This window comes from Mobula birostris, chromosome 4 (assembly GCF_030028105.1).
Source record: "Mobula birostris isolate sMobBir1 chromosome 4, sMobBir1.hap1, whole genome shotgun sequence".
In the NCBI taxonomy this organism is placed as follows: domain Eukaryota; kingdom Metazoa; phylum Chordata; class Chondrichthyes; order Myliobatiformes; family Myliobatidae; genus Mobula; species Mobula birostris.
This window is the reverse complement of record NC_092373.1, coordinates 85,936,744-85,954,909: the sequence shown is the minus strand read 5'-3', so window position 1 is coordinate 85,954,909 and position 18,166 is coordinate 85,936,744. Positions and strand designations below refer to the sequence as shown.

The window sequence follows — 18,166 nt, the reverse complement described above, 5'->3', positions numbered from 1 at the left end:
TCCATGATGGGGGCCCGGTATTCTCTGAACTCCACAGATAATTTAAAACATGGCCATCTCAGTTGACATGGGTTAATTGATCTATTCATTATCTATTCACTCTGTCTTTCAAGTCCTTGACCATCCCTGAGTCTTTGTGACTGATAATCCAACCATAGTCTTGTTATGAGGAAGCAGGTTCATGGGTTTGGTAAGTGAGACAGAAGGCACTGCTTACGAATAAGCACATTAACCTTTATTCACAGAAAACAGTAAAACATTTGTCCAAACATCTGAGCCACCCTAAGTTACAACATTTACAACACTAACATTCAGTTAGACTTCAAACTCAACAGGTGCCTCATTCAACAAACATATGAAACTAAGTGTGCACATGGACTCTCCTATATCTACAGCATACTTTCCCAATGGTTCTTCAGCACTGGTTGCAGCCTTTGTGAAGAGCAGCCCCTGGAGGCAAAGGAAAGCTTACGAGTCTTTTGCACATGCTATCCTCATACCCGTGAGGCTTCTGAAAGCAGCTTTCGAGCAGCGAGTAAACTAACCCTTCAGATTACAAGTCTCAGTCTTCTTGCCTCATTTGGTCTCCTGCAATTGCACTATCTTATCTAGAATAACTGCTTACACCCACTCCCACATCAAGGACCTTCCACCATCCTGTGGCAGGAGCTACAGGTTCCATGTCAGCTGTCTTAACCCATAGAACTAGAGTGGAAACCAGTCATTTTAATCCCAGAATATTCCTTACCTCTGACACAATCACACCTTATCCACAGTTCCTTTTCGCAATTTTCAAGGGTGATAGATCTCTTACATTTTGCAGGCAAATTGAATATAAAATGGTCTTTGTAGACTTCACAATCTCCAAGGGAAGCAGGCTATTTGATGGAATTTGTTGTTGTGATTAATCAACAATTCCGTTATCATAGTGCCATCGTCAATAATAAAATAAAACAACTAAAATAACGGAACCCAGAACATAGACATACTTACGACTCAAGCATTGTTTTTTTTTAATTGTGCTTAAGCATAAGGATAACAGCTTGGACCCCTGTCACCCACACTATTCTGAAGTCTGAACAGAAAACTGCTATTTTTATATACAAATGTTTGTAGTATTGGAATATCAGCTATGGATATTGATTATTGTAATTTGTATATGTTTGAATTCTTTACTGACGATGAATCATCATTCACAATAGAGGTGATAAAGTTCATCGGAACTTTGAGCAGACAGCCGATGATATTTTGAAGTTACTATAGACAATAGTGCCTTAGTTGTTGGGTATGTTTCACATCCTTCTGTTATCTCGCCTGTCTCTGACACCCCCTATAGTGTAAAGAGGCACTATATTTCTCCTCGGGAGAAGTCACACTATAGAGGCCTCACTCATTTGGCTTGAGTACACACTGCCACAGTCTAATTGATCTGTAGTAAGCAGAGGCGTCTCCGGTGGTTTCACTTCATAGAACACAGAATAGTACAGCACAGTACAGGCCCTTCGGCCCACAATGTTGTGCTGACCCTCAAACCCTGCCTCCCATATAAGCCCCCACCTTAAATTCCTCTATATACCTGTCTAGTAGTCTCTTAAACTTCACGAGTGTATCTGCCTCCACCACTGACTCAGGCAGTGCATTCCACGCACCAACCACTCTCTGAGTAAAGAACTTCCCACCCCTTACCTTAAAGCCATGTCTTCTTGTATTGAGCAGTGGTGCCCTGGGGAAGAGGTGCTGGCTATCCACTCTATCTATTCCTCTTATTATCTTGTACACCTCTATCACGTCTCCTCTCATCCTATTCTCTCCAAAGAGTAAAGCCCTAGCTCCATTAATCTCTGATCATAATGCATACTTTCTAAACCAGACAGCATCCTGGTAAATCTCCTCTGTACCCTTTCCAATGCTTCCACATCCTTCCTATAGTGAAGTGACCAGAACTGGACACGGTACTCCAAGTGTGGCCTAACCAGAGTTTTATAGAGCTGCATCATTACATCGCGACTCTTAAACTCTATTCCTCGACTTATGAAAGCTAACGCCCCATAAGCTTTTTTAACTACCCTATCCACCTGTGAGGCAACTTTCAGGGATCTGTGGACATGTACTCCGAGATCCCTCTGCTCCTCCACACTACCAAGTATCCTGCCATTTACTTTGTACTCTGCCTTTGAGTTTGTCCTTCCAAAGTGTACCACCTCACACTTCTCCAGGTTGAACTCCATCTGCCACTTCTCAGCCCACTTCTGCATCCTATCGATGTCTCTCTGCAATCTTTGACAATCCTCTCCACTATGTACAACACCACCAACCTTTGTGTCATCTGCAAACTTGCCAACCCACCCTTCTACCTCAACATCCAGGTCATTAATAAAAATCACGAAAAGTAGAGGTCCCAGAACAAATCCTTGTGGGACACCACTAGTCACAATCCTCCAATCTGAATGTACTCCCTCCACCACCACCCTCTGCCTTCTGCCAAGCCAATTCTGAATCCACCTGGCCAAACTTCCCTGGATCCCATGCCTTCTAACTTTCTGAATAAGCCTACCTTGTGGAACCTTGTCAAATGCCTTACTAAAATCCATATAGATCACATCCACTGCAGTACCCTCATCTATATGCCTGGTCACCTCCTCAAAGAACTCTATCAGGCTTGTTAGACACGATCTGTCCTTCACAAAGCCATGCTGACTGTCCCTGATCAGACCATGATTCTCTAAATGTCTATAGATCCTATCTCTAAGAATCTTTTCCAGCAGCTTTCCCACCACAGACGTAAGGCTCACTGGTCTATAATTACCCGGACTATCCCTACTACCTTTTTTGAACAAGGGGACAACATTCGCCTCCCTCCAATCCTCCGGTACCATTCCCGTGGACAACGAGGACATAAAGATCCAAGCCAGAGGCTCAGCAATCTCTTCTCTCACCTCGTGGAGCAGCCTGGGGAATATTTCGTCAGGTCCCGGGGACTTATCTGTCTTAATGTATTTTAACAACTCCAACACCTCCTCTCCCTTAATATCAACATGCTCCAAAACATCAACCTCACTCATATTGTCCTCACCATCATCAAGTTCCCTCTCATTGGTGAATACCGAAGGGAAGTATTCATTGAGGACCTCGCTCGCTTCCACAGCCTCCAGGTACATCTTCCCACCTTTATCTCTAATCGGCCCTACCTTCCTCCTGTCATCCTTTTTTTCTTCACATAATTGAAGAATGCCTTGGGGTTTTCCTTTACCCTACTCACCAAGGCCTTCTCATGCCCCCTTCTTGCTCTTCTCAGCCCCTTCTTAAGCTCCTTTCTTGCTTCCCTATATTCCTCAATAGATCCATCTGATCCTTGCTTCCTAAACCTCATGTATGCTGCCTTCTTCCACCTGACTAGATTTTCCACCTCACTTGTCACCCATGGTTCCTTCACCCTACTATTCTTTATCTTCTTCAACGGGACAAATTTATCCCTTGCATCCCGCAAGAGATCTCTGAACATCGACCACATGTCCATAGTACATTTCCCTGCAAAAACATCATCCCAATTCACACCCGCAAGTTCTAGCCTTATAGCCTCATAATTTGCCTTTCCCCAATTAAAAATTTTCCTGTCCTCTCTGATTCTATCCTTTTCCATGATAATGCTAAAGGCCAGGGAGCGGTGGTCACTGTCCCCCAGATGCTCACCCACTGAGAGATCTGTGACCTGACCCGGTTCATTACCTAGTACTAGATCTAGTATGGCATTCCCCCTGGTCGGCCTGTCCACATACTGTGACAGGAATTCATCCTGGACACACTTAACAAACTCTGCCCCATCTAAACCCTTGGAACTAATCAGGTGCCAATCAATATTAGGGAAGTTAAAGTCACCCATGATAACAACCCTGTTATTTTTGCACCTTTCCAAAATCTGCCTCCCAATCTGCTCCTCCGTATCTCTACTGCTACCAGGGGGCCTATAGAATACCCCCAGTAGAGTAACTGCTCCCTTCCTGTTCCTGGCTTCCACCCATATTGACTCAAAAGAGGATCCTGCTACATTACCCACCCTTTCTGTAGCTGAGGTCTCGCTTGAATACAACTGTCCCAGGCTATCTTTGCCTTACTGCAATTTCCACAATAGTATTAAGTGACCACCAAGATCGCGGATGATAAACTCAACAGGTTTCACTTTCTATCCAGTTCCTTGTAAAGTACAATTATGATGAGGTGTGAAATGAATAATCAAGAAGTGATGACTGGAAGATTGTAAATGTTAACTGTAATCCTGTGCCCTGCAGATTGCAGAACTGGACTACAAAACTGGTAGTTGCTGTGTGCATACATCCATTGATGCTTCTGGACACATCTTCAGTGATGTTCCTGGGTGTTTCGGGTCTTTCAACATCATACAACCTCCTCCAGGTGACCCAGCCGGGGCTGATCAGACCCCAGCTTGTGTCCAGATGGCTAGCTACTTATGACTCCATGGCTCCCCTCTTTTGAGCCACAGCCATCTTGAGGCCCTCTCTGCCGCATCGGTGGTACTGCAGATGGCTCTCCTCTTCCTCTCTCCCTTGATGCCCAAAATGCTGAAGGCTCTAACTAAAGAACGGGCTGCGAATCCCCTACAACCAACCTCCACTGTGAGACACCTCGCTCTCCATCCAGCCTGCTGACAGTTGCTGACCAGTCCTGCGTACTTGGAGAGCTTCCTTTCAAAGGCCTTCTCCAAGCGATCTTCCCATGGGACTGTCAGCTCCAGCAGCACCACCTGCTTAGTCGACTCAGACACTAGGACAATGTCTGGTCGCAGGGTGGTGGCTGCGATATGGTTGGGGAACTTCAGCTGCCCCTCGAGGTCCACCAACAGCTGCCAGTCCCTTGCAGAGGTCAGAATGCCTGCAGATGTTCTTTTGGCAGGTATTGGCTGCTCCCCAGCCCTGACAAAGGCAATGGTCTGCTTGGAGGGTCGGGACCGCTTCGCCCACTCAACTCCTGCACTGACGGCTTCAGCGATGGTCTTCAGGACCTGATCATGCCTCCACCTGTACCGTCCCTCACCAAGTGCCCTTGCACAGCTGCTGAGGATGTGCTCCAGGGTTCCTTGCTTGGAGCACAGTGAGCACGCAGATGACTCTGCCTTGCCCCATGTGTGCAGGTTTGATGGGCTTGGAAGCATATCATATACTGCCTGGATGAGAAATTGGATGCGGTGTGGTTCAGCTTTCCAAAGATCAGCCCAGGTCACTTTCCTCTCAACCGCATTCTCCCATCTTGTCCAAGCTCCGTGTTGCTTCATTCCCACCGCCTTGCAGGCTCTCATCTCCTCCACTACTGCTCTCACCTCCTCCTGAACTAGACAACGCCTTTCCTTCCCTCTGGTGTCCATAAGTCGTATGGCAGAGAGACTTCCTGCTCCAGCTTGTTAATTAGTGACTGCTACTGGAAAGGTAAATTTAGGTGTAGAACTGTATTGGCAACATTCACCACCAGAGCTCACAGCAACAAAGCAATTAATTTGGGTGCAGTTCATAGTGGTGGCTGGAATCTATTGCAAGATAATCTGCTTGATATCACTACTGCCAGCCAGATTTAGTTTAACATATTAGTTAATCTAGTGCTTCATAACTGATATTCTGGTTATTGTGTATAATTAAAACAGACTTCTTGTGAATGTATACTTCCCTACAGGCAGCTGCCTGTATCCTAACTTGCATTGCCTTTTTCATCCATTGCTACTTTAGTTCTCAGTTGAGCAAAACCCCTGAATTAGTTCTTATGCCCCACCTCCACCCCAATGCTCCTGTCCCCTGTCCTGATGTAGAATCTCAACCTGAGAAGTCAATTATCGCTTTGCCTCCACAAATGCTGCCTGACCCTCTAAGTTCCTCTCATAGTTTTTTTTTTGCTTCAGATTCCAATATCTGCAGTCTCTTATGTTCCCTTGTTGTTCCTTGTTGTTTCCAATAGTGGGAGAGTCATGAACAAGGTGACACAGCTACACATTAAGTCACCTCCTGAGGTGTGTAAATATTTCTTCTCTCAGAGCTTACTGAATCTTTGGAATTCTCTCCCCTGTGAGTGGTGTTGGCTGGGTTATTAGGTGAATTTAAGGTGGAGTTTGATAACTATCTGAAAGACTGGGAATTGGCAGAAACCAGCAATGAAGAGAAGTTGAAGCCAGCATGGTTTATCTACGGTCATATTGAAAGGTGGAGCAAATTGGACAGACCTGATAACCTACTTCCGCACATGTTTTCTCATGTTTTTGAGTGTGAAATATCTGCACCCTGCATTCTTGAACACATGCATATCCCTGACTTGCATTGGCCCCTCAGTCTGATGTTCCCATATTCAGACTTCTCTCTTTCTGTGACACCTACCTGACAATGTTCTCAGCGTTCTGGTATCATATTAGATTAGAATAGATTCAACTTTATTGTCATTGTGCTGAGTACAGATACAAAGCCAATGAAATGCAGTTAGCATCTGACCAGAAATTCAAAGAATAGTGTTATTTACAAAATAACTGCGAATAAAAAGTAAGTGCTACACAAATATACAAGTACTGAGACAGTACAATATGGATGCAGTACTGCTTAGTGCTGTGATGTGAGGTTCAGCAGGGTCACAGCTTCCGGGAAGAAGCTCTTCCTGTGCCTGCTAGTGCGGGAGCGGAGACTCCTGTAGCGCCTACCGGATGGGGGAAGAGTAAAAAGTCCATGGTTAGGGTGAGGTGCATCCTTGATAATGCTTTTTGCCCTGCCCAGGCAGCGCTTATCATAGATGTTCTCAAGGGTGGGCAATTTGGTGCCAATAATCTGCTGGGCAGTTTTCAGCACACGCTGGAGTGCTTTGCGGTCCAGTACGGGACAATTGCCATACCACACTGAGATGCAGTTGGTGAGTATGCTCTCAATGGTACAGCGGTAAAAGTTCGTCAGTATCCTGGGACAGAGGTGAGCTTTCTTGATGCTCCACAGGAAATAAAGGTGCTGTTGCGCCTTTTTGACCAGGATGGATCATATGTAGCCTTTATAAAGCTCTGGTGACTGCTCTGGAGCGCGTTATTAGGTTACAGGTGTTTTTGAAATGCAGACTATTGTATTTGTATTCATGGGTAATTTTTTTTCTATTGGTTGAATAGTTTTTACTTAAATATGTTCTATTTTGTGCCAGGTGCATCTCACTAAGTAAATTCTCTTTTTATTTTGTATTCTCTAGTTTTATAGTGCTGGCTGTTCAGTCAAAGTGTTGGCCTCTATGCTGACTGTTTTCATTTATAGGAGTTATTATTTTCAGTCATCACTGTAACTAAAAGATTTTTATAGTCTATGCAGCATCTTATTAAGAGGAGAAGCTTGGATGTTGATCCAGCCTGACCTTGTCCCTTACAGACAAAGTAAACTGGTGGTCAGCTCAGATCCAATTCTTATTAATTACAATGAGATATCAATTATAACAAGATGGTCAACTAGACCTTGTGCATTCTAGGTATGTGAACTGTCGTCAGTGGAAATTAAATAGGAAATGATTCCCTGCAATTGTGTACAAGTCTGGATTATATTGAATGTCTTATTGTATTGTTGACAGTATGTACAGTAACATCTGACCATGTGACTGACTAGTTTTTCTGTTCCTGCCCCAGGCTGCCTTTGGAAAGGAAAAACTTCATTTCAACAGCCACTTCCAGGAATCAGACAGGTTACCAAATACCTGCAATGTGTCCATTCTTGGTCCTAACTTACAAGGTGTGGCAAAAATATATGGTAGTCAAGCATAAAATTATACAAGAAGAAGCAAGCAGGGACAATGGGCCCATTGCTTACCACCACATTCATTTTTTTTGTATGAATTATTTGTTTCACCTTGTATAAAGCATATTTTCTTTTTCCATTCCTCCCACGTGAATAACTTCACATTTGCCCATATTTGTCCTTCTTTGCTGACTCTTGGTCTTTACCTTAGTGGTCAATGCCTCTGGGCAAGAACTTTAGCATGCTGCTCAGCTTCCTTCTCCCCTCCCTGACAAAGCTTTACTAGAATATGTTAGGATCATCTGAATCATTAAAAAAGATTTTAAATTGTTTTGTATCTGGTATTGCTTCCTGTGGAATCTGATTGGTAACAATCTTACAGTCTGAAAATCTAGTTTCATCCATGCTGTTGCAGTTGTTTATTCAATCTTCTTTTCAAAGTGTTCAATAACCATTAATTCTATGAACTTTTACTTTATGTAGCACCCATAGATTTGCTGTTAATTATGCTTCTTAACTAATGGTTAATAAAACAGAAATGGAAGTTGTGTTGTTGTGTCCCAGGTCGGAAGGTGCTACAGCACTGCCAAAGGCTTCTAGCGAGCGTGGGAGCTGCTTGTCATTCTGAAAATGTCAGTAGGTAAGTAGATGCTTTCCATAGATTCTGGAGTGGATAGAAGAATAATTTTACATCTATATAATACTAAAACTCTCATGCTCTGTTTGTCTGTTTGTGACCTTCAATTAGCACAAACATATTACAGCAGCACTTTTTTTTAAGCTAAATCGAATTAAAATGCGTTAACTTACAGAATGCAGACAAAGTTCAGGGTTATATATTTGTATAAAATTGCTCATTCACAAAAATCAACAGCCTCCCTTTTAACCCGAGGTCCGATCCGCCATCATGGAAGTCGGGACGCGACAGCCCGATGCATGCGCACGGCCAGCCTCAGCAGCGACATCTACTGGAACAAAAGGGCAGGGCAGCTCTATTTCGAGTAGTTACATTCTGCTAATCACCATCAGCATGTGCAGGATTGGGACAGATCTAACTGCCACTCATCAATAAGAGATAATTTAATCTTATTGTAATGATGTACTTCAAGACACCCATAAAACCCTTTGCTGCAGTCAAAGGACAGCGGTGACTATATCACGTCCATTTAGGAGAGCGCCAACCACTGTCATGCCTTCCTATTCACTGGAGAAACCACACATTTCTGTTATATGAAGGGACAGGTCAGGACAGGCAATTTGCAGCCTCTACCTAATGAACTCCTCAATTTGTACAATGATGAACCTGTTGCAAATGAGTTCTGGAAAAACATCAGACAATACAATTGCCTCTTCTAAATGACAGCCTTTGGTGCCAATGAAGTCATTCCAACTGGGAATTGATGGAATTCTTCTGTGATTATTCAAGGCCAAATCCATCATTATATCAGACATTTAATTCCAGATTGATCCAGCAAGCCCGATCCCTTCAAATTTACTTCATGGATATTTAATGTTCATTCTGGTCACATATTTGTCTTGCTATGCGTCCTTCTTCTTTAATAAGCTGAGTTTCTCTTCTTTAATCTCCAAATCAAAGAGATAGCAATAATATTCAGGAAAATTTAATATTCATTCTGGTCATATCAGACTGCATTACCCTTGTCTCAAAGGGTGCCCCAACGGGTCACCCCGTTGTCTAGTATCTACTATTCCTGCATTGCCCATTCTTGTGGTTTCTGGGGAAATTTTGCTTATTCTTTAATCCTCTGAAGTCAGTAGGAAGAATGCTGTACCGCAGTGGTCCCCAACCACTGGGCTGCAAAGCATGTGCTATTGGGCCATGAGGAAATGATATGAGTCAGCTGCACCTTTCCTTATTCCTTGTCACGCACTGTTGAACTTGAACACTGCCCCCCCCCCCCCCTTTCGGCTGGTCTGCAAGAATATTGTCAATATTAAACCAGTCCGGGGTGCAAAAAAGGTTGGGGACCCCTGCTGTATGGTCTGATGAGCTTTTTTGGCTATCAGACTAAACGCAATGTTTGGCATTGGCCAAATACTGCACATCATCAAAAACACATAATCCCTACCATGAAGCATGGTGGTGGCTGTATCGTGCGTGAGGATGCTTCACTGCAGCAGGCCTTGGAAGGTTTGTGAAGGTAGAGGGTAACAATAATGCAGCAAAATTCAGGAAAATCCTGGAGGAAAACCTGATGAAGTCTGGAAGAGAACTGTAACTTGGGAGAAGATTTGTTTTCCAGTAAGACAATGACCCCAAGCATAAAGACAAAGCTACAGAGAAATGTCTTAAATACAGCAGAGTTAATGTCCTGGAGTGGCCAAGTCAGAGTCCAGGCCTCAATCCAATTGAGAATTTGTGGCTGGACTTGAAAAAGATCTCTATGCAATCTGACAGAGCTTGAGCAGTTTTCAAAAGAGGAATGGGGAAAAACTGCAGTGTCCAGATGTGCAAAGCTGGTAGAGACAGCTTTTTCACTTTGACACGAAAGAGTCTTTTTCTGTTAATCAGTATCAAAAAAGCCAAATTAAATGCATCGTGATTCAATGTTGTAAAACAATAAAACATGAATGCTTCCGGGAGAGGGGGGAAATACTTTTATAGGTACTCTACATTTAGCAATCTGTATCCTCCTCTAAATATAACGGTTTGTACATCCACATTGCTCTGAAACATTCAATGGTATAACTCATCTAAAGTGCTATAATTTCCAAGAATGTGCCTCAGTAACGGTTGGCCCCGGCTCTGAATGAGATGCATGGCACACCACAGACAAGTTCACAGTTGAAGCCTACACCAGGAAAAAGGATATATTACTGATTTTTTTTTTTTAGATGGAGGTTTAGTTCCATTTTTCTTCCCACCATCCCATAGGAAATTTGGACATTTGTCAAATATATATAATGAACTTCAAAAAAAACACTGGAGGTAACCACAATATCTTCCTCTGAAGGAAAAAGAAAACACTCTCATAAAAATAGTAGATATTGTGTTCGTTGAACTCCTTCAGAACAGTCGTTGACGCCTGGCCTCAGTAAGGTAAAGGTCAGTCCGCCAGACTACTATAGCACCCCCCCGCTTTATGTGCAGGTTTGATGGTGAGGTTAGGATTGGTGCAGAGAGACTGGAGAGCAGTGTGTTTGGAAGGAGTGAGAGTAGTATTGGACAGGTGTGTTACAGTTGAGAGGGTTGATGTCTCGTCAGTAGTTAGCAATAAAACGTTCCTGAGCAGGAAGAAGACCAGAGTGTCCAGGAAGAGGAGGAGGGTTGAAGACAGGAGAAGGGGTCAATGGTGCAGGCTGGAAACTCCTGAAGAAGGGTCTCGGCTCAAAATATGCTGTTTGGCCTGCTGAGTTCTTCCAGCATTTTGTGTGTGTTGCTTTGGATCTGCAGCATCTGCAGATTTTCTGGTGCTTGTGATTCTATTAAAATGCAGAATCAGAATCAAGTTTATTATCACTGGCATGTGTCGTGAAATTTGTTAACAGCAGCAGAAGTTCCATGCAATATATAATATAGAAGAAGAAAAAGTAATAAAATATAGTAATAATAAATAAGTAAATCAATTACAGTATATGTATAGTGAATAGATTAAAAATTGCAAAACACAGAAATAATATATATTTGAACAGTGAAGTAGTGTTCACGAGTTCAATGTCCATTTAGGAATTGGATGGGAGAGGGGAAGAAACTGTTCCTGAATCATTGAGTGTGTGCCTTCAGGCTTCTGTACCTCCTACCTGATAGTAACAGTGAGAAAAAGGCATTCCCTGAGTGCTGGAGGTCCTTAATAATGGACACTGCCTTTCAGAGACACTGCTCCTTGAAGATGTCCTGGGTACTTTGTAGGCTAGTATCCAAGATCGAGCAACTAAATTTACAACCCTCTGCAGCTTCTTTCACTCCTGTGCAGTAGCCCCTCCCCCCACACCAGACAGTGATGCAGCCTGTCAGAATGCTCTCCACTGTACATCTATAGAAGTTTTTGAGTGTATTTGTTGACATGCCAAATCTCTTCAAACTCCTAATGAAGTATAGTTGCTGTCTTGCCTTCTTTATAGCTGTATTGATATGTTGGGACCAGGTTAGGTCCTCAGAGATCTTGACACCCAAGAACTTGAAACTGCTCATTCTCTCCACTTCTGATCCCTCTACGAGGATTGGTATGTGTTCTTTCGTTTTACCCTTCCTGAATTCCAAAATCAGCTCTTTTGTCTTACTGACATTGAGTGCCAGGTTGTTGCTGCACCACCACTCCACTAGTTGGCATATCTCATTCCTATACACCCTTTCTTCTTCTCCTGATGTTATACCAACAATGGTTGCATCATCAGCAAATTTATAGATGGTACTTGTGCTATGCCTAGCCACATGGTCACGGGTACAGAGAAAGTAGAGCAGTGGACAGTGCATTGCTTTTAGAAAGCAAACAGTGTACGCTCACTATTGAAGTTGTGAACGTATAATGCTTTGCTTAATTTTGAATTAGAGTGTGTAGACCAGAAGGCTATCTTTATAAACCAATAACAAATCAAAGGTTTCAAGATTGTCATGGACAATCTTCAACCCTTTTAATCTTAATCCCAGTTAATAATTTTTCATACAGAGTCATTGTGATAATTGATAATAGTATTCTTGGTCTCTTCTATGTTAGGCTGCTTAACCATCAAATTTTTCAACAGGTTCTATTTGGAATCAGAAAATATGCATACAAACTTTCCTTTTGATATTTAGGAAGTGATGCTGAGCCCATGATATTTGGGTGAGGGATAGTTCTGCTTATGGTTCTCAGCCCATCACTACTCCTGTAACAAATTGTCTTGTTCTTTCAGGCCCTCACACATACTGCTGAACAGTGGCATTCCGTATGACGTGGCGGAGAACGCCATTCGATTAAGTGTTGGTCGAGCAACTTCGAAAGCAGATGTAGATACCATTATAGAGGACCTGCAGCAAGCAGTTAAAGAAATTGAATTGTGTGCCACTCAGACCAGACAGTAGCACATGGAGAGGAACTGGTTACTGCCATGGAAAAGTAAAATTACACAATGGAACCACAGAGCTTTACCTATCGAAAGGAAAAGACCTAAACATTCCAACAAGTTACACCAGTTCTTTTGTAGTGAGGCTAAAATTGGTCAAGTATTGCAAAAGATTTTGAGGAATTTTAATTGATTAAGACTACAGCTCATCCCTGTTCCTGTTACTACTAAGGGGTGGCATATGGATTTATGTTTGGCATTTTCATTGATTTAAACTTGGATTAATGATGTCATGGAGGAGGCATTGTGTTTATTGTGATTAAACCCAAATTTAGCAAAGTTTGTAAAACAGTTCTTGGTGGCAAGTGGATAATACATGGAGGAATTTTTAAGTGTCAATTTTTAAGATATTTCCCTGGCTAGTGACAGATTTTATGTTTTAAATTTATAATAGTGAAATTTAAGAGACAAGTATATGGAGGAATTTAAGGTGGGGGTTTATATGGGAGGTAGGGTTTAAGGGTCGGCACAACATTGTGGACCAAAGGGCCTGTACTGTGCTGTACTGTTGTATGTTCTAATTTCCTGAGTGGAATTGTAAAAAACATCTTTTAAAAATATTAGCACAATTCTGAAGTGTGTCCTAATGACTAACTTTTAAAGGGTTTAAAGATGAAACACACAAAAATGTGTTTCCGAGCTGCACAGCAGAAGGATACTGGGTGCATGATGCATAAGGGAGCAGGTGCATTCAATTCCTGCACAAGTACTTCCCGATGTCTCAGCCACCTAACAATGAGCAATGGAGACTAGGGCCAAGGTAATACATTGGAAGTAACACAGAGAATATTTAGTACAGCTTTGTACAAGATAGTAAAAAGCAAGTGTATACTTAATGCAGAAAAAAGATATGTAGGAATAAGATGGTTATATGTGCTACATATATCAAAGATTTTTAAAATTGAGTTATTTTAACAGTTATTTTTAAAGTTAATGTAATGTCTTCTCTAAAGGAGTTACGTTTTTATAGAAATAACCTCAGGGTATCTTAAGCAATGCTGGAGGAACTCGGCAGGCCAAGCAGCATCTATGGAAAAAAGTACAGTCGCCGTTTCAGGCTGAAACCCTTCTGCAAGCCTACCGAACCCTACGCCATCCAAAGAGGTCTATGCATTCCATGTATACAGATTTTGTCTGACTGTTCTCAAATATCAGTGATGAACAGCAAGTATTAGGAGAGTAAATCCTAACTCTTTCATCTGATGATGATTGTGCCTCTTGCTTGTGGCTACAGCATGGTTCATGGAAACCGGTGATGGCTGATTTCGAGTGAATACTGGACATGATCATGGAGGACAACACTCAGATGGTGTGGACCCAGAAAGCCCATTCTTGGACTACAACCTCTAAAGCCACAGCAGGTAACAAGGATGCTGATGGCACTGAGGTGATGGCATCTTGCACTGTTTTTGACAAGATACTAGATCTACCCTCCACATATGAGCAGATTACCCCAGGCTAGTCCTTATAGTGGTTTGTTAGGGTGGCATGACACAAAACCTTTTTAACCACACACATCCAGATCCCTTCAAACTCACAGTGTCATGGGAAGCTGAGCTTGCATAGCAGGTGACAATCCATCCACTTCAGGTGATAGTTTATCCACCTTGTTATTGGATAGTTTCTCTTGCAGTGGAAGATGAGACGCTGGCCATCAGATTCTGTATGTTAGTTGGGTCCATGATCATTGAAATGAAGACCACCACCTCTTTTTAATTGCAGCCATTTTTTTGTGAGTATGGCACTGTTAATTCCAGCAATCATTCTGTACATTTAGTTCAATGTTATGGAATTCTTTCTCGAACCTCTTTATACTGGCTGTCTCCCTTCTTTCTTTCCAGTCCAGATGAAGGATCTTGAACTGAAACATTTTTCATTGCCCTCCATGTACAGTATACTGTCTGGCCCACCGAGTTCCTACAGCTCTTTTGGGTGTTGTCCTTTCTATAACCTTTCTGCCATAAATAAAAATCATAAGACACAGGAGCAGAACTCTGAATTCATTTTAATGAAGTGCACACAATGTTATATACATTGGGAGTTCACTATACAGTAAATGCGTTGGTAGCTGTATACAGTTGCAAGAAAAAAATTGTGAACCCTTTGCTATTACCTAGTTTTCTCCATTCGTTACTCATAAAATGTGGTCTGATCTTCATCTGAGACAAGCACAGTCTGCTTAAACTAACAACGCACAGTTGTACTTTTCATGTCTTTATTGAACACATTGTTTAATCGTTCACAGTCCAGGCTGGAAAAATGTATGTGAACCCTTGTATTTAATAACTGGTAGAACCTCCTTTAGCAGCAATAACCTCCACCAAACATTAGCTGCAGACCAGACTTGCACAATGGCGAGGAAGAATTTTAGACCATTCCTCCATACAAAACTGTTTCAGTTTATCAATATTTCTGGGATACCTTGCATGAATAGCTGTCTTGAGGTCATGCCACAACATCTCAAATGGGTTAAGGTCTTGTCTCTAACTTGCCGATTCCAAAACATATTTTCTTCTTTTTACCATTCTGTTGATTTACTCTTGTGTTTTGGATCATTGTCTTATTGCATCATCCAACTTCTATTAAGCTTCAGGTGACAGACTACTACCTTGACATTCTTCTGTAAAATATCTTGATACAATTTTGAATTCATTGTTCCCTCAATAAGCTGTCCAGGTCCTGAGGCAACAAGGCAGCCACAACTATGATGCTCCTTCCACCATGCTTCACAGTTGGGATGAGGTTTTGGTGTTGGTGTGCAGTGCCCTTTTTCCTCCAATCATAGCGGTGTGCATTTCTGCCAAAAAGTTCAACTTTTGTCTCCTAAGTCCACAGAACATTGTCCCAGACACATTGTGAAACGTCTAGGTGTTCTTTTGCAAACATGAGACATGGGCTGTAATGGCTAGCACGAGAGGGCACAGTTCTAAGGTGCTTGGAAGTAGGTACAGAGGAGGTGTTAGGGGTAAGTTTTTTTTCGCAGAGAGGTGAGTGCGTGGAATGGGCTGCTGGCGACGGTGGTGGAGGCGGATACAATAGGGTCTTTTAAGAGACTCCTGGATGGATACATGGACCTCAGAAAAATAGAGGGCTATGGGTAACCCGAGGTAATTTCTAAGATAAGGACATGTTCGGTACAGCTTTGTGGGCTGAAGGGCCTGTATTGTGCTATAGGTTTTCCATGTTTCTATGTTTGTATTATTTTGATGAGATCTGTTTTTGTACCCCAATTACTTTTCCAGTTGTTAACCCATCATAGATTAAATGTGGCTACCTAGCAAAGCAATAAAATTCTTCTAATAAAAACAGCATCTGTATAATTAGGCAAAATCTGTGATGAGAGAAAGACAGAAATGTTTAATTTAGTTAAGTAATATAGCTTTTTTCTTTTGTTTATTCTGATGAAAGTTCACCAACATGAAATATTTGCTATTTCTCTCTCCACTGATACTGCTTGACCAAGGAGGTATTGATGTTGTGTTTTCATTTAAAATTTCCAGAACCACAATATTATTTTTTAGCATGAGGTGAAATTTAAACACGAAGCTGAAATTAACCCAGAACTAAGTCAAACCCTCTTGATAGAGCTCTGCAGATACGGAGGTGATTAGCCCTTGGTCCTATTTATGACAATATATGCTGATATAACTGTAAAAAGATGTTGGACATGTATTCTATCATTCTACATAGGTAGTACTTAGACAATTTACTGTCTCATCAAGTTAAGAACTTTGAAACTATTTCCTTGGAGCATGGAATATCAGACTAGCTTAGAGAGCATGTTTTGGAGGATGGATCGGTAAATGATATAGCTTTGGCTTCAATTGTTTAAATGTACGTTTATTTGTTAAATATGCAAGCAAAACCACAAAACAGAAATTGAAATCAAGAAACAGACAATAGCAGAATGATTTTTATTCAGTAAGTGTCTTTCACTTGTTCCATTCTTTTAAATGAGCATATTGGATTGCTGCAGTTCTCAACAATGCCATGAATAAAGTGAGGTCTGTTACCTTCACAATATCTCCAGCTATCAGTGTGATCACTTTCCTTCACCTACTTCATTCACATAACCCAGGCATCACCTGGTCTGACTGGAAAGGTGGGGCTGTTGGAATAATTCCCTCCTCAATTTATATCATGCATAATAGCGTAGGGTGTACCTCTGCACCGTTTTTCTCTGACACCCAGACCCATTAGGGGCTGAACGCCATTACTCTGAGGCAAGGAAAAATGTGATTACATTCCTCATTATGTTTAGCTTTGCAAAGTTCAAAAGCAAATGAAGTTTAATGATGTCTGTGAAGATACCAACCCTCCAACTCCAAACAAATTATTCTCCAAATTCAGAATAGATTTGATTCATTGATTTTCTTCATTAATTGTTTAGAACATCTTGGATTCCATGAACCAAACTGTTAGCATTTAAAGATCTAAAGTCACTGATGGGCTTTAGTACAATTGGAGCCAAGTTTTGTTTTATCATTGCATGTACATCAGCAAATAGATTTTTCTTCAGTCGCCTGGAGATGTCCAGTGCTTCTGACCTTAGCTCATTAATTTCTTTTCTTGCAGTTCTGAAGGGCATCCTTCAGAGCTTGGAGCACGAGATCTGCATTAGCTTTTGTACTATTGATTCCCATTAATCCAATCCGTAAAACCTAAAGATCAGAAGAAGGATTTCTTTAGTTGTAGATAATTTAGAAACATTAGAGTAAATCTTAATTTCAAGCATTGAATCAGGCTACAATATGAAGAAGAACCTCTATTATGAAAGAGATCTTGACCCATTTTCAGCCTGCTGCTGGTCATCCTGGAACTCCTTATACCTCAAATTTTGGAGAAATAAGCTTTCAAATACCATAAGAAATCTTTGCTTGTCTTTGACTTCAGTTCCTCAATTAGATGATGTGAACCTTTATTAATTAAAGGTTCCCCTCCCACTACATGTGTAGATGAGCAGTAGATGCAATGAAAATGTTTTTGCTAAAAATACACAAATAAAATTACACAATTTACTTAAAAATGTGCATGTCTTTCCTGTGCAATAGGTCACCTTCCTACACCATTTTTCACATACCTTGCCAACAGTGGGCCCCAGTCCTCCAGTGATTTCAATCTGGTACTTCTTCATTATAAAGTCAGTGATATCTTTCCATTCGTAACCATCTGGGACCGCAATAGTTGTTACTGTAGGAAGTCTTAGAGCCTGAAGAATGAAAATAGTTTAGTAATTTTCTTCCAAACTTTCTTAAACTTATTCTCTTGGGAATACCAATTTCATGGGGTTTCATCAGTGATGCCTACCTTTGACAGGGACAAAATATACTTTGTATGATTTTTTTAAAAAGCATTCA

General features: G+C 41.6%; 2 protein-coding genes across 4 annotated transcripts in view; one reads left to right on the top strand and one right to left on the bottom strand.

The window, feature by feature from the left end:
• The window catches only part of scly (selenocysteine lyase), a 53,241-nt gene extending 35,480 nt beyond the window's left edge, over positions 1 to 17,761 (top strand). For all 3 annotated transcript variants that reach the window (XM_072255720.1, XM_072255719.1, XM_072255718.1), the window contains 3 exons: positions 7,637 to 7,739; positions 8,310 to 8,385; positions 12,600 to 17,761. In XM_072255720.1, the coding sequence (XP_072111821.1) occupies positions 7,637 to 7,739; positions 8,310 to 8,385; positions 12,600 to 12,768 (348 nt within the window). In that variant the 3' untranslated portion in view covers positions 12,769 to 17,761. The remainder of the gene's footprint in view (positions 1 to 7,636; positions 7,740 to 8,309; positions 8,386 to 12,599) is intronic.
• Positions 16,629 to 18,166, bottom strand: part of agxta (alanine--glyoxylate and serine--pyruvate aminotransferase a) — a 34,588-nt gene continuing 33,050 nt past the window's right edge. Inside the window, exons 10-11 of the mRNA XM_072255721.1 lie at positions 17,890 to 18,018; positions 16,629 to 17,470 (exon numbers count right to left, since the gene is read on the bottom strand). Of these exons, the coding sequence (XP_072111822.1) occupies positions 17,366 to 17,470; positions 17,890 to 18,018 (234 nt within the window). The 3' untranslated portion in view covers positions 16,629 to 17,365. The remainder of the gene's footprint in view (positions 17,471 to 17,889; positions 18,019 to 18,166) is intronic.